At 49.3% G+C, this 13,600-nt stretch overlaps 5 protein-coding genes across 5 annotated transcripts; 4 read left to right on the forward strand and 1 right to left on the reverse strand.

Annotated features, from left to right (window-relative positions):
• Positions 1–979: 979 nt before the first annotated feature.
• On the forward strand, positions 980–2,837 carry PSV08DRAFT_392037 (uncharacterized protein; the record flags this gene model as incomplete). Its single annotated transcript, XM_014228081.2, has 1 exon — positions 980–2,837. The coding sequence occupies one exon, from the start codon at positions 980–982 to the stop codon at positions 2,537–2,539; it is 1,560 nt and encodes a 519-aa protein (XP_014083556.1). The 3' UTR covers positions 2,540–2,837.
• On the forward strand, positions 2,690–4,077 carry PSV08DRAFT_352548 (uncharacterized protein; the record flags this gene model as incomplete). Its single annotated transcript, XM_014228082.1, has 3 exons — positions 2,690–2,812; positions 2,864–3,540; positions 3,597–4,077. The coding sequence occupies 3 exons, from the start codon at positions 2,690–2,692 to the stop codon at positions 4,075–4,077; spliced, it is 1,281 nt and encodes a 426-aa protein (XP_014083557.1).
• Positions 4,078–5,336: 1,259 nt separating this feature from the next.
• Positions 5,337–6,662, forward strand: PSV08DRAFT_248324 (cutinase-domain-containing protein; the record flags this gene model as incomplete). The annotated part of the gene is made up of 1 exon (XM_014228083.2): positions 5,337–6,662. One exon carries the CDS (start codon positions 5,337–5,339, stop codon positions 6,660–6,662), a length of 1,326 nt encoding a protein of 441 aa, XP_014083558.2.
• A 1,989-nt stretch (positions 6,663–8,651) lies between these two features.
• On the reverse strand, positions 8,652–9,392 carry PSV08DRAFT_363061 (uncharacterized protein). The gene is made up of 2 exons (XM_014228084.1): positions 9,069–9,392; positions 8,652–9,012 (listed from the first exon to the last, which is right to left on the reverse strand). Exons 1-2 carry the CDS (start codon positions 9,267–9,269, stop codon positions 8,902–8,904), a joined length of 312 nt encoding a protein of 103 aa, XP_014083559.1. The 5' UTR covers positions 9,270–9,392; the 3' UTR covers positions 8,652–8,901.
• A 770-nt stretch (positions 9,393–10,162) lies between these two features.
• PSV08DRAFT_402640 (uncharacterized protein) lies at positions 10,163–11,085 on the forward strand. Its single transcript, XM_014228085.2, has one exon. The coding sequence runs from the start codon at positions 10,169–10,171 to the stop codon at positions 10,922–10,924; it is 756 nt and encodes a 251-aa protein (XP_014083560.1). The 5' UTR covers positions 10,163–10,168; the 3' UTR covers positions 10,925–11,085.
• The last annotated feature ends 2,515 nt before the right edge of the window (positions 11,086–13,600 follow it).

Below are 13,600 nucleotides of genomic sequence, written 5' to 3' on the forward strand. Positions count from 1 at the left end.
GAAGGAAAACGTAAGGAATAACCATTTCGCCATCAATCCTGACATCGACACCTGGTCGAGGGTAAAACCTCGGCTGGGCCGGGCATCGGTCTGACGGGTCAGACGCTCCAACCAATGGGCGTACCCTGCATTGCACACTTGTGCATTAACTGGTGGGTCCGCTACAACATCATCAAGCGGATAGCAAAGATCAGACCTTCACTTGGCTCCTCCCTTCCCCAGGAAGCCAGTGTAAATCCGATGTCAGGAGGCAGTTATTATACTAGACTGGAATCTTTTCCAAATAGCACGAAAGCAGTTGACGCGGCGCTAGTCACATCATCAAGTCATCGAACAACTCACTCAGCTCTTCGACTCACCCAGTCCATCTCGAAAGGCGCGGCGGTTTCACATCCATCAAGACAACTAAGAGGTGCCAACCACATTGCCGTACTATTTTGAAAATTGCTTCGTTCTCCAAACTGGAACCAGATCATTCTTCAGTTGTGGGGCAGCTTCATATCAACCCACGCAGTCAAGACGGCGTCAATCTGGAGTATCACCAAGTAATCGAACAACTCGCTCGGATTTTCAATCCAGAACTAGTCTATCTACAAGCGCGGGTGCTTCGTACCAAACCAGTCGATTAGTACATCGGCAGACCGTCAGCAAGAACTCTTACCATGGTCGGCAGTCTCCACACAACCTGGACCAAGTGATATCTCCAAATCCAGGAAAACTTCGGATATCTACCTGTCCTTTGATTGGCCGCCCCAAATCTGGTTGAATTTGGTAGAGTGGCTCAACTCGAGCTACCTTGGGACGTGTATCTTTCGCGTCTAGCAATCACGTATGGCTTGCTGAGAGGTTTACTCAGTCTTAAAGATCAAGCTCGGATAACAGGACCTGCCCGCTCGCTCTACACCTGCTTGCTCTGCACTCGCTTGCTCTACAACCCTCCGAATATCTGTTTTCGCACAACACGATTGGACATTTAAAGATGCTTTCTTTTCTAAAAAGGATCCAAAGGTGGCACGAAGAACATAAGCCCATCGAGAACCCAGAGAAACAGGGCAACCAAAAAGTCCAAGCACCCCTCGCCGCCCTACACCACGAAGAACGCGAGCTCATCGAGGTGGAGAAACGGAACAATCAACAAGCTCAAGCACTCCTAGCCGCCTTACACAAGTTGCAATGTAACATGGACCCGTTCATAGCCGCTCAGACCTACAACAGTCGTTTCTGCCCCCTTACTAGCCGGCTACCAGATGAGCTCCTCCTCTGTGTACTCGACTTCTTGTCCGATGATGTCGTTACGCTATCATGTCTCCGGATAGTCTCGAGGAAATTTTTTCATATGGTTGGCAGCAAGCCGGTCTATGGGGAAAATCTGAAACCCATCATATACCAGTCCGAATCACTCCCAAAGGTTCCAAGGTACCAATTTCGGCGGCTATTACAAAGGGATGGTCGATGCGATAAATGCAAGCGTTGGAACGACACCTGTGACCCTCAATACTCTGATTGCAGTAAATTCGACCCAAGAATTTACCCGGATGCTGATGATGCAGAGTGGGCCCGGCTTCACCGCAAGCTCCACTGCTACGCCTGCGACAGTCTTCATAGCGTTTATGAATTTTCCTCTGACTATCAACAATCTTCAAGCCATCATTCAGAACGACGGTGTCTAGGGCAGCAGGGATCGGTCGAGTTATGTAAACATATTCAAATCAATTGGGCCAGTATCAAGGCCCATATTGATGACTGGCGGCGGCGGCAGCAGTATCGTGGGGGAGACTGGCGAGCCTGCCTTGATAGCTTCAACATCGAGTGTCACGATGCCAGCCATGACACACGCTGCACAGCCTCAGATGAGCCAACTTGGCCTCGAGCCCGTCTGAGCACCATATCCATCGATTCCACTAGCCCAGGCGCTGTAGTCCTCAGTCTAGAGTGGGCACCTCATAGCCGCATTGATACAATGAATCTCACTTCCGACGGTCGAATACCTGCACCAGAGTTGAGATTGTTATTTCAGAGACTTCGAGGTCTAGGCCCTGCCGATATCTTGTATCCTGCGTCCCATCTGGGCGATCCACCCGAGATGGCGTTCTTTGGTCCACTTTCCCATCGTCGGCATTTTGTTCACTATCAGACTGGAGACGATGACCAAACAAGATCCCAACCACCTCCACCCCTATACCTACCGTTTCAGAAACAAATGGGTCTGGATTTGCTCGTTGTTCTTCAAAGAGGGCTTCATGGCAAGAAGCTAGACATGGAACTGCATTCTTTGAGAAATGATGGTGATACCTCCATCGCCTCACACTGTCTTGCACTTCATTACAAGACAGACATCATAATCTGCAAGGTGAGGGACCTGGCAGATCCTACTGTCAAGATCATCCCCACCGACTGTTGGCTACACGCCATGGATACACAAACTTACCCGCATCCGCAAGCAAGCCATGTTAGGCCCCCGTGTAGGGACATTGCTTGTGTCAATTACTTCAAGAGGCGCAAAGCCCGCCACTACTGCAAGGGCCGGTGTTTCCTTTAGGAAGGACTGGACCAATCAACTGCTGTGACCGAGCGAGAACGCAAGGGACATGCGGGGGCGGGCCAATGATAGTAGGCTCTGCCAAGACTTTCCCCTCCTGCTTCTTTTCCAAAGATGATTACAAACTTTTGTGTCTTTGCTCTATCAAAAATGTCGGTCCAACTAGATATACTCATCGTGGGCGCAGGGCTGTCGGGTCTCGCAGCTGCGATCCAGTGCGCACTTTCAGGTCATCTTGTCACAGTGTTAGAGGCCGCAAAGGAGCTTGCCGAGGTGGGTGCAACATTCCCTAGCACCAAACAGGGCGACTAAATATCTTGTCAGGTAGGTGCCGGTCTCCAGTTGACACCAAACGCGACACGTCTGCTTCAACAGTGGTCCGTATATGACACTATTAAGGATCAAGTGTGTGAGCCCACTACACTCACAGTATACAATTACCGAGGCGAGACTCTCGCCCATGAGGATAACTTCGGCACAAACATTCGTCGGAAATATGGCGCGCCTTTCTCAGATTGTCACCGTGTGGATTTACAGCAAGCTTTGGCAAGAAGAGCAAAAGAGCTGGGTGTGCACGTTGTGCTGGATGCAAAGGTGATTGGCATGGACTTTGGTAGCGCTCCTGGCGACAGAGCACGTGCAAAATCATGCCAAGGTCAAACTTACGAAGCCGATCTCATTGTCGGAGCTGATGGGCTCTGGTCCTCTTGTCGGTCTACCATGCTCGGACGCAATGATCCTCCCTTGCCAACTGGAGACCTTGCGTACCGTATAGTACTCAGCGTTGATCAGATCGGCGACCCTAAATTGAAGGAGATGGTGCAGACACCCGCATGCCGATTTTGGGCGGGACCCGATGCTCACGCAGTAGCATACAGTATCCGCGGAGGGAACATGTATAATGTCGTCCTGCTCGTCCCTGATGACCTGGAAGAAGGGGTGGCGAGGACGCAGGGCAATTTAGATGAAATGAGGAGGCTGTTTGAGGGATGGGATCCTGTGTAGGCTACCCCACTTGCCTCATCCATTGCACAAGCCACTGACACGTACGTTTTAGGTTAACTCAGCTGCTCGAATGTGTTGACAGAGTGGACAAGTGGAAACTGATGCACCGTGCCGAGATGGACTCGTGGGTCAACGCACAAAATAACCTCGTACTAATTGGCGACTCATGTCACCCGATGCTCCCTTATCTTGCCCAGGGTGCTAACTCGTCCATCGAAGACGGCGCAGTCTTGGGCTTGCTTCTCGCCCCAGAACACTACAAGTCAAGACCACAACTACCGGAGACTTTACAGCTCTTCCAGCAATTGCGAAAAGCAAGGAGTGAAAGTATTGCGCGGGAAACATTCAAGCAGCGAAAAGACTTTCATCTACGTGATGGACCAGAACAAGCAATTCGTGACGCCACAATGTTGAGGCAACTAGGCAAAAGTCCAGAAGGTGCATTCCCGAGTCGCTGGACATGCCCCGAGGTGCAACCCTGGCTGTATGGGTATAACGCGACCGAAGAAGTTGGGGCGGCAATGCGAGCTTGAACATCGTGATGGACAATATGAACTCTGACCTCATCGGATGGTGTACAGGTATCGCGGCGTGTCATTTCCATTGTGAGAAGGCTACCAGGACTGAATGGTTGAGAGATGATGTTGCACCAGGAGCATCATGAAACGATGTACATGAGAAATGCCGAGGCATGTCGCAAGGCTAGCATGGGAAGCACTAGTAGCCTTACGCCACAGGGTCTCTAGAACCCTAGCTAATTTGCACATTGATCATGTCAGGGAATTGATTGCTTGGTGCATGATGCCGTTTCATACTTCCCATGTACTTTCTCAAACGATATCCTTCAAAAAGCAAATATCAAAGAGGAAAATAACTTGGCTGCTGTGGGTCGAGGAACTGGTGAATCGTAGGTTTTTGTACCATGCACAGGATCTGGTCGTGCCTGTAATGGACGACATTCATATAGTAGCAAATTCTGAATGTGTACCTATGACGGTGTTTTGATTCTCCGACAAGACCCTCTATTGTATGCATACTGCAAGTAACAAATCACATTTTCTCGGACGACAAAGCAGCCCTCGCAACGTCCATTGTGAAATCATAGTCGCTAGCCCACGGTCCGCGAAACAAACTAGTATAACTACTAGTACCATAACGATTGGTGATACGCCCGCCGCTAACGTAACGGCAACACTAGTCCACAGGCCCAGTGCTTTTCAGTGTGCCTATCAAGCCCCATGCCATGACATGTGAAACTTGAAGATCAACGGCAAACCCGGTCGTATACACAAAGCCTAGCGAAGAAGTGTCGATCCGCGGGGACAAACAACTACCACATCCCATGCCAAACATCAGGTAGTAAAGCACTGCACCGAATGCCGGCGTGATGTGTAGTACTCCGCACATCCCTCTCATCACCTTTTTTTTTTCTCCGCAGAGAAAACGAACGTTTCAAAAAATCGTACCCGCAGATGATCTGTCACCGGGACAGTTGGTCCTCGGCACATATGTATGCACATACTGTATCTCTCGCCACGTCGTGGGTATAAGAAGGGTAGTGGTGTAGCCGCCAGTGCTAGAGACGGCATCGACTTTCGATCCTGCCTTCACTTTTCCGCCCTGTTATTCTCGTGCAGCGCACATCTCGATCATATTTTGCTTCCTCTTGAAGCCTCCCCTGCCGTTCGTTCATCGAGATAGCCCTTCTATCTTTTTCTTTATCCCACAATCAAAGCATTCTTTCTTACCAGATCGAGACTTTAGACCGTCTTTGTGATAAACTCGATTCGATATGAAGTGTCCCGCTGCTCACGTTTTGGCGCTCGCGAGTGTCGCGGCTGCGTATCCGTATCCTCAGGAGTTGCCTTCTACCACAGAGCCTGGTGCGGGCTCTGGTACCGGTGCTGGTACTGGCATAGGCAGTGGCTCTGGACTCGGTGGACTCATTCCAGGTCTAGGCGGAGGATCAAGCCTGCCTAGCCTTGGTGGGGGTTCTGGTCTCCCTGGGCTTGGAGGAGGCTCTGGTCTACCTGGTCTTGGGGGTGGTTTGACCCTTCCTACCAAACTACCGAGCCTTGGGGGAGGTTCTGGCTTTCCTGGGCTTGGAGGAGGTCTTGGAGGGGGTTTTGCTCGACCTACTGGCTTCCCTAGTCTAGGAGGAGGTTCTGGTTTCCCGGGACTGGGAGGTGGATCTGGTCTTGGAGGAGGCCTTTCTCTGCCTACTAGCTTGCCCAGTCTAGGTGGAGGTTCAAGCTTCCCTGGCCTCGGTGGAGGTTCAAGTCTGCCAGGTCTTGGAGGGATCGGATCCTCAAGCAAAACCGCTGCTAGCGGCACTAGTATTGGTACTGGCGGTTCTTCGTGGATGGACTGGCTCAGCGGGCTGACTGGAGGCCTTGGTGGAGGTACTAGTGCTGGTAGTGGTGAAGCTGCACCGCCTGCTTCCCCCGATACCGAGACACCATCAGCGCCGGCAACTACAGCAGCGCCTGGAGGAAACAGCACTGGTGGCTCTGGAGGTACTGGCGGGAACTGCAAACCGCAGCAGGCTTCTTCCGGCCTTCTCGGAGGATCCGAAAACGGCATCGTGGACAAGAACTGTTGCACAGACATGACAGTCGTCTTTGCTCGTGGAACGGGCGAGATGGGCAACGTAGGCACCGTCTCCGGGCCACCCATGTTCAAGGCTATCCGTAGCAAGCTCGGTGCCGACCGCGTTACTGTCCAGGGTGTCGACTATCCCGCCTCTGCCGCTGGCAATGTCAACCTTGGTGGCGATGGTGGTGAGAAGATGGCGGCACTTGTCAAGCAGGTCAAGTCTCTGTGCCCCAACACTAAGGTCATTGTCTCTGGCTACTCACAGGGTGCTATGGTAGTCCACAATGCGTTTAACAAAGGCCTTTCGGCCGAAGATGTTAGCGGCGCGGTTCTCTTCGGAGACCCATTGAAGCGCACAGCCGTGGGAAAGCTTCCCACGGACAAGGTCAAGCAGTTTTGTGGCACTGCTGATCAGATCTGCGGCGGCGGTGGAGATGGTGGTGCCACCGGTAGCCACATCAGTTACGGTAGCAGTGCTGAGGCTGCGGCCACTTTTGCTATCCAGGCAGCCGGTCTTGCTTAGATGGATTAGGTTTGTATTGTCCATACAATACAGTATGAATATTTTAGTCAATGAATCGGTCGCTTGTTTATGGAAGATGCAGGCAGCGACTGGACATTTGGGCAGACTGTCGTATACTTTGGCTTAGCCACTCGAATTTTTGTATTTATTTTCCTTCATCTATGTACAAATATCAAACTCGATTTTTCTGACTAAAACCCTCTCCAATCATCATCAAACGTATTGAGTTAGCTATGTTTACGTGTCTCACATGATATATATGAAAACAGGGAACGTAGTGGGTTGATGTCAAGTTTGGTAGAAATTTGGTAATCTACCCTGAATCCATCATCAAGAACCCTACAATCCTAACCATGAGACAACATCTAAATTGCCCTCTAAAGAACATTTTTTTTTGTCAAGGAGAGCAAACGCATACTGTTTCAAATACCCATTGACAAATTTCACCAGAACTAAAGTCGTTTACATGGAAGTATTGAAGTTTTGAAGACAACCTTGAAGGAGATGGTACTGGCGACCCCCAAAGCAGCTGGGTGGCAGCAGCGACAGTGATTGGAAGTGCGATGACGGATGGAGACAGGCCTTCGTTCCTAACAAGAGGTTGATGATTATGCTCCATTGGATCATCCCTTGTATGATGATGTTGGGTCTAGCAAGAATTTACAGCCGAGTCCTACCCACAAAGCTCCTTTCTCTTTTCTGGCATTGCTTCAATCTGATGACAACGAAACGAGTCAGAAGGTTGAGATTGCATGGACATTCTCCTTCTACATGGTTTATCAACGCAAGAAACACGAAGAAAGGAAAAAGAAAAGCCACATAGGGACAAAATCAAGGTTATGACCAAAAACGAGTCCCTGTAGCTATTCAAGTCAAACGGTACTTATGTATTCGATGTTCTGACTGTCATACAGCTTACCGCATGCTGATCATGTAATGTACCTCGAGTCCTTCTAAACCACTGACGGGAAACCACCTCCCTGGAGAGAAACCGAGCCGAGCCGGCGCTAATTGACCGGACGCGCGCTTGCGCTTGTTTCACTTGATTCTGTTGTTCTATTTGCTACCGTTCATTACCCTTGCACAGGCTACGTCATCTTAGCTTTATCCTCTATATCACGTGATCATCACCCGACATGCATAGTAGTAATTCCAATGTGGAAATGAGGCGAGGTAACGAGGCGGTTAGGCGAGTTACATGAGCAAAGTGAACCGTGCTGGAATAATGGTTGTGCTATTGTGATGACGAAAGCGACGCACATCATTTCTCCACAAGTACGTTTCATGTTCCTGGATTGTCGTACGAGTTCTATAATTATCTTTCTCCCCCCCTATTTACTCGCTAGGATTTTATACAATGGAGTGAACAGTCATCCTATCATTGCAGTGGAGACTCCAAAAAGGAGGTGGTACTCTGATGTTTTCTAATGCACTCAACCAGCACAGGAAAGTGGGGATCATCCCATTGCTCGACACGAGGTCTCCAAACTCCGGTGCTTAGTGTGGGTCTTCAGTGAAGAGAGATTACTATTGTAGTAGCCCACAAGGGTTTTACGAATGCATCGTTGTCGTTCGCATAGACAACAAAAATCACTTAGTGAATTATCTCATGGATCATGGATCTGCATGTTTTATCTGAGAATGGCGTGTTGCGAAGATGCGTAATCGTTATAATTGCATCTGGTGTGTAGGAAAGCATTGTTGTTTCCTTCACTATCTTCACTAAACCTGGAGTCGTCAATTGAGGTTTAGCACAATGTAAACCGTCCAGGGTAGGGCCTGCCTGTAGTACGACGCGTGATTTTCATACAATGCACTCACTCGCAGTATCAAAAGACATCAGAGAATGGTACAACTCAACATATCACAAATCACAAGACCCATTAGTCACGAAAATCTTGAGAGATGACTATATCACTTATTCATGTAAACGTGCCAGCTCAATTTTGAGCCCAAGTTATGGCTTTGAAAGAGATGATTGGGTATAATAACAACAACAACAATAATGATATTCGAAGCGTACATATATACAATTTATCAATGCTCAACTAGCAGTAAACCTGTCATAGATGGTTCATAGATGGTAGCAACCATCCTCGATCGTTATATCGGTTGACAAGGACATTCTGAGCTCAATCCCTAACCGATCAGTGACTCTCCTCAAGTAATTCGATTCCCCATTCGGTGTGTTGATGGTGCAAAATCGATCCAATCCCTCAGTATTTCCTGATTATCTGACTTAAGAAGCGATAGCGCCACCGGCACCATGCATGTTGCAGTAGTATTCCCACTCATCACCGCCCATGTGCCAGTCATAGGAGGTACAGATGCTCATGCCACCCTTGTCTGCCTGTATGGTGTGTTAGTTCTGCAGGCTCATTTCTTCCTTTTGTTTCAGTTCCTTACCATTTTACAGTCAGGGCACGTGTCCCATTGCTTGTCGCCAGTGTGTCGCTGCGAGTATGAGTAACAGGCCTGTTCTGTGGCGGCTTGGTTGTAGGTTGCTGCGCCATTGGGCCAGTCGGCACAGATGCCACCGTAGTGGAGGTCTGCTGAAGCAACGTTCAGGATGGCAGCGATGACTGGCAGAGTGATAGAGAACTTCATGATTGCGGATAACTGAAGAGATGGTTGTCCTTGAAGAACTTGGATGGGTAGGGAATGGAAGTATTTATGAGAGAGCTATGTGTGTATGGGGTTGGTGATGCTCACAAGTAGAGTGCGGACGTATGGTAAATAAGTAGAAACGCTTGCTATGATGGAATCGGTGGTTCTATCCGCTGTTATCGTTGTGTAGGCATGATTCACGACCCTTGGTTCCCCACTGACCATCTCGGTATGATTGCGACCAACATTACCACCCCTGAAATGGCCGCGAGGCATCACAACAACAATCCTTCCGATGTTATGCCAAGGACAACGATCAAGATCATCCGTGAGGACGAAGTTTTTCCGAACTGGTGTCCTAGGGTAGTATTCTTAGTCGGGAACTACTATGGTACGACAGTTGGTAGCCCTTTCATGCACAGGGCACCAAGCGGCTGTCACGCAAGCGTCCTTCATGCGCTTCGGGCCGAACGTTGAGCTCATGTTTGCAAAAAGATCGAATCGGCAGTGTTCGGGAAAATTGGTTGCCTAGATAACCTGTTCCTGCAAGGCGAAACAGTATTTCACCGAGCATGCTCCGCATAGTGGCCTGGTCCTTGCATCACAAGAACCCCTGCCACCAAACTTCATCACGAAATGACAGCCCCGGATACTGAGGTTTGTCTATCTGCAAGAATCAGGTTTCTTTGCAGATCAGTGCTCAGACGAGTTAACCAAATCCAATGCTACTCCCTGTAGTTTTCCACATCTAAGATAACCATCTCAAGTTCGTGATGCTATAAAGTTTTGAAGCATCCAGCCCAAATCCAGAGTATCCACAGAGCATCTACACTCATTCCTTCCATCTCTATCCTTCTTCAGCAGGCCAACATATCGACTATTGACCGTCAATCTTCACAATGCATTTTACTCAACTCTTTACCATCGCAACCGGTGCCACACTGGCAGCCGCTGCTCCTGCTGCAGCTCCTGCAGCTCAGCCTGCCCCCATTGCTGTTGCAATGGACGATGTTGTCCTCCACGGCAACGGTCGCCTCCAAGTCATGAAGCGCTCAGAGTTTGACCAGCTATTCCCCGTCGACAAATATCCAGTTGGAACGCCAAGTCAGTTTGAACCCAACCTAATCACCTACACTGGCGCAGAGATTGCAAAAATGAGAAGCAGTTCTTTGTCGAAACGGGACACTTCAATCGTTATCCCTGGAAAAACGACCACGTTCACTGGCTGGGATGTGCAAGTCAGCCAGATCATTCAAGGTGGACTTGAAACAAAGATTACCGTAGCGGCTGGCTACAGTATCAGTAACAGTATTTCTGTTTCCGTGGGCGTCGATGCTACGATTATCGAAGACTTCCTCAAGACATCGATGTCCGTAACTAAAACATGGGAGACTACCAACAGTCTGACCCAGACCTTTTACACCGATGTGCCAGAGGGCAAGTGGGGTGCCTGGGTCTTCCGACCACTCACCACGCGCTACAGCGGTGCCGTGTGGCATGGCAAGATGGGAGACACAGGCTCTGTGTCAACATGGCAGGCGGACTCGTTCTCGAACAAGAGCTACAATGGCATGGACTGGATCGATGGTTACTTTGCAGCATGCTTCCAGGACACGTTCCCTATGCCCCGATGCCAGGGAGGAGGTTTCCTCTAAATGCCGAGTCTATGCTGATACATAGCTTGCAACACTCGCAATGGAAGAAGGTCTGGATCAATGAGTTTTGTTCTACGAAATACGGCATGGGTATTTGAATGTATATAGTTTGTGGCTTTAGACGAAGCCAAGTTTAGGATCAATGGAGTTTACTTACCATCACAACACCCCACTTTACCTGAACTTTGGTGACCAATCTTTGGACATGATTTGCAATGGTCTTAGAAAGAGTATAGTACAGCGTCATTGTGCCATTGAGACTTTAGTCCTACATAGCCCTACTCGGATTTACTTTTGCACTTATCTCTCTTTTGCCACGGGAAAAATGACTTGCACGCCTCTCAGTCAAAATCGATACCTTTAAATTTTGAATGCTGAGATTGGATTTCATCATGTATCTAGGAAAGTATTTGCCTTGGAAGAACCAAAACCATGTATGTGACACTGCTTGTACAAGAGAGAGAAATCACGGTAAACATAAAAAAAGCATTTATGACCAAGGCTGGCCAACTATAGCACCACTGTTATTATTATCAAGGGGTTCAGATTATCATGATGAACCATAAGAACTTGTAGTACTTGGTAGTATTCCGTAGAGTGTACACATAGTGGAGAATTCGCGATGAGCCATCAGACTCGAAACAAAACAACAGTCGCGGAATTCTCTCTCCTCCATGTTGAAGACAGAATCTGTCAGCAGCCTGTTCGAGACTCAGGATGACGGTCAGTCTTCTTGACCAAGTCCCTCAACCGCCAGAATCATCTGCCTACGCGGCCCTCGCCTTTAATTTCACGATGCATCACCCAGCTTACGATTTACACTCGCTGCCCGGACACGGCGATGCGGACGGTACCCCATCTGAGCACTCGTATTTTCTCAGCTGCAATGTCATCCTTAGCAACCCGAGTTATGTGCACGGAACATGTCACTCTGCCCGCGTGATTAGCAGGAAGTAGTAGTAGGAAGTGTCACGGTGTGTCGGGCAATCTGCCAAGATGGGCAAGAAACAAAACGGACCTGTTCTCTCGTGTGCGGCTGCTGTGGAGAACCATGTCCTCGACGGCCAGCGGGATTATTACGTACGGGATATAGGTCTAGGGGGTGGGACGGGTGGACGGGTGGACATGGTTGTGTTGTCTTGGCCCCGCGTACTACCTGTGTTGTTGATAAAAAAAGCGGACCCAAAGTGTCGGGTTGCCCGCAGATCCATCGTGGCGGCGCTTCTTTTTTGATTGCGCAAACGGCCAACAAGGCACGTTGGGGCTGACACGAGCGTTGATTGGATGCGCACGGGCCAACGAGAAACGAGAGATAGCGATAAGGGTAGAGAACGAAAGGCGGAGTCATGCGGAGAACAGGCTTCCGCCATGGTGTGTTAGAGAGAACACAGAACTAACCACCCCCCCTTGTCCCCCTTCGCAGAACCATGGCGGTAGGCAGGAAGCAGGGGTTCTCAACCCACCCCAAACGGGCCGATGGGGTAGCATAGTAGGCAGGTTGTGCTATGCATAGCTACCACCAGTTTCAGGTACGATTATCAGGACGGGGATCCTGGCACCACAGCCAGGCACGCTCGAGAGCTGCATACACAGTAAGCGCTACGTAAATTGTAGACACTCATTGAATTCAGGTCTTGTCATGCGTTCTAGTGTACCCGTTGAAACGTTGGCGGGAATACCCACCTTCATGTACACGTTGATGTCAAAGCTTTGCTCGGCCAGGCGTCAGGGTTGGCAAGTACTTTTTGTTGTAGCTCAATGAAGCTAGTATACATTCCTACATCTCAAGCCGTGATTGGCTAGCGGATTAAATCACAACTGATGAGGGTTACACTTTTGATGTCAGCGTTTGCATGGAACTGCGGTAAAATTGCGATCACCACATCTATTTTTCACTTGCTGCGCCAACACCTGGTGCTGAAACGGGCAAAAGTCTAGAAAAGGCAGGAATATGATCATACCACCGAGACGCAGCGGCTCATAGTACGTCAATCGGAGCGAATAACTGGCCTGAGCAATTTAGACTTTAGACAAACATGACTAGTAGTGTAAGTATTCGGTCGACTTTGACATTGACACCGTTGTGACTTTCCCAGTGCTTGTTTTCTGTGCGAAGTCCCACTAAGTAGTGTACTATGCAGTAATTCAGCCTATACATAGCACTGAACCGATTATCCGGACCTGCATTAGTACTTACGGCCTTAAGCCTGACAATCGGGCGCGATAGCTGTGCCCCCGCGCGACTAGTAGCACAAGTACCTACGCGACTAGCGTGTCTTCATGTCGACCTCAGACATCGGTGTGAGTAAGTCCCTTCTCGTATTCATATTAGCGGGGTTGGAATTTCTAATCTGTCGTCATGTGCGCGATTCCTTGATAGGACTAAGTCGTTCATGCTAATAGACGCCCGATAAGGAACCAAAAAAAAGAAGGCGGCGGGATAATCCACTCAACGCAAGTGGTGCTATGTAGGATGCGAAAGATTTGGGAGAGACTGGGCTTTGTCTGGTATACAGTAGGACACACACACACACACACTCCTTGGGCAAACGGTCAGCACAAGACTCGCCGACGCTTGCCTTCTTCTACAAACATGACGTACCATAAACCACAGCTTATGGCATTCTCGGCACAGGTTTCGATTCCTTGGCACAGCCAGATTGACCGCTTATCGTG

This window comes from Bipolaris maydis (genome assembly GCF_028858645.1).
Source record: "Bipolaris maydis strain C4 unplaced genomic scaffold PSV08scaffold_9, whole genome shotgun sequence".
Taxonomy (NCBI): Eukaryota; Fungi; Ascomycota; class Dothideomycetes; order Pleosporales; family Pleosporaceae; genus Bipolaris; species Bipolaris maydis.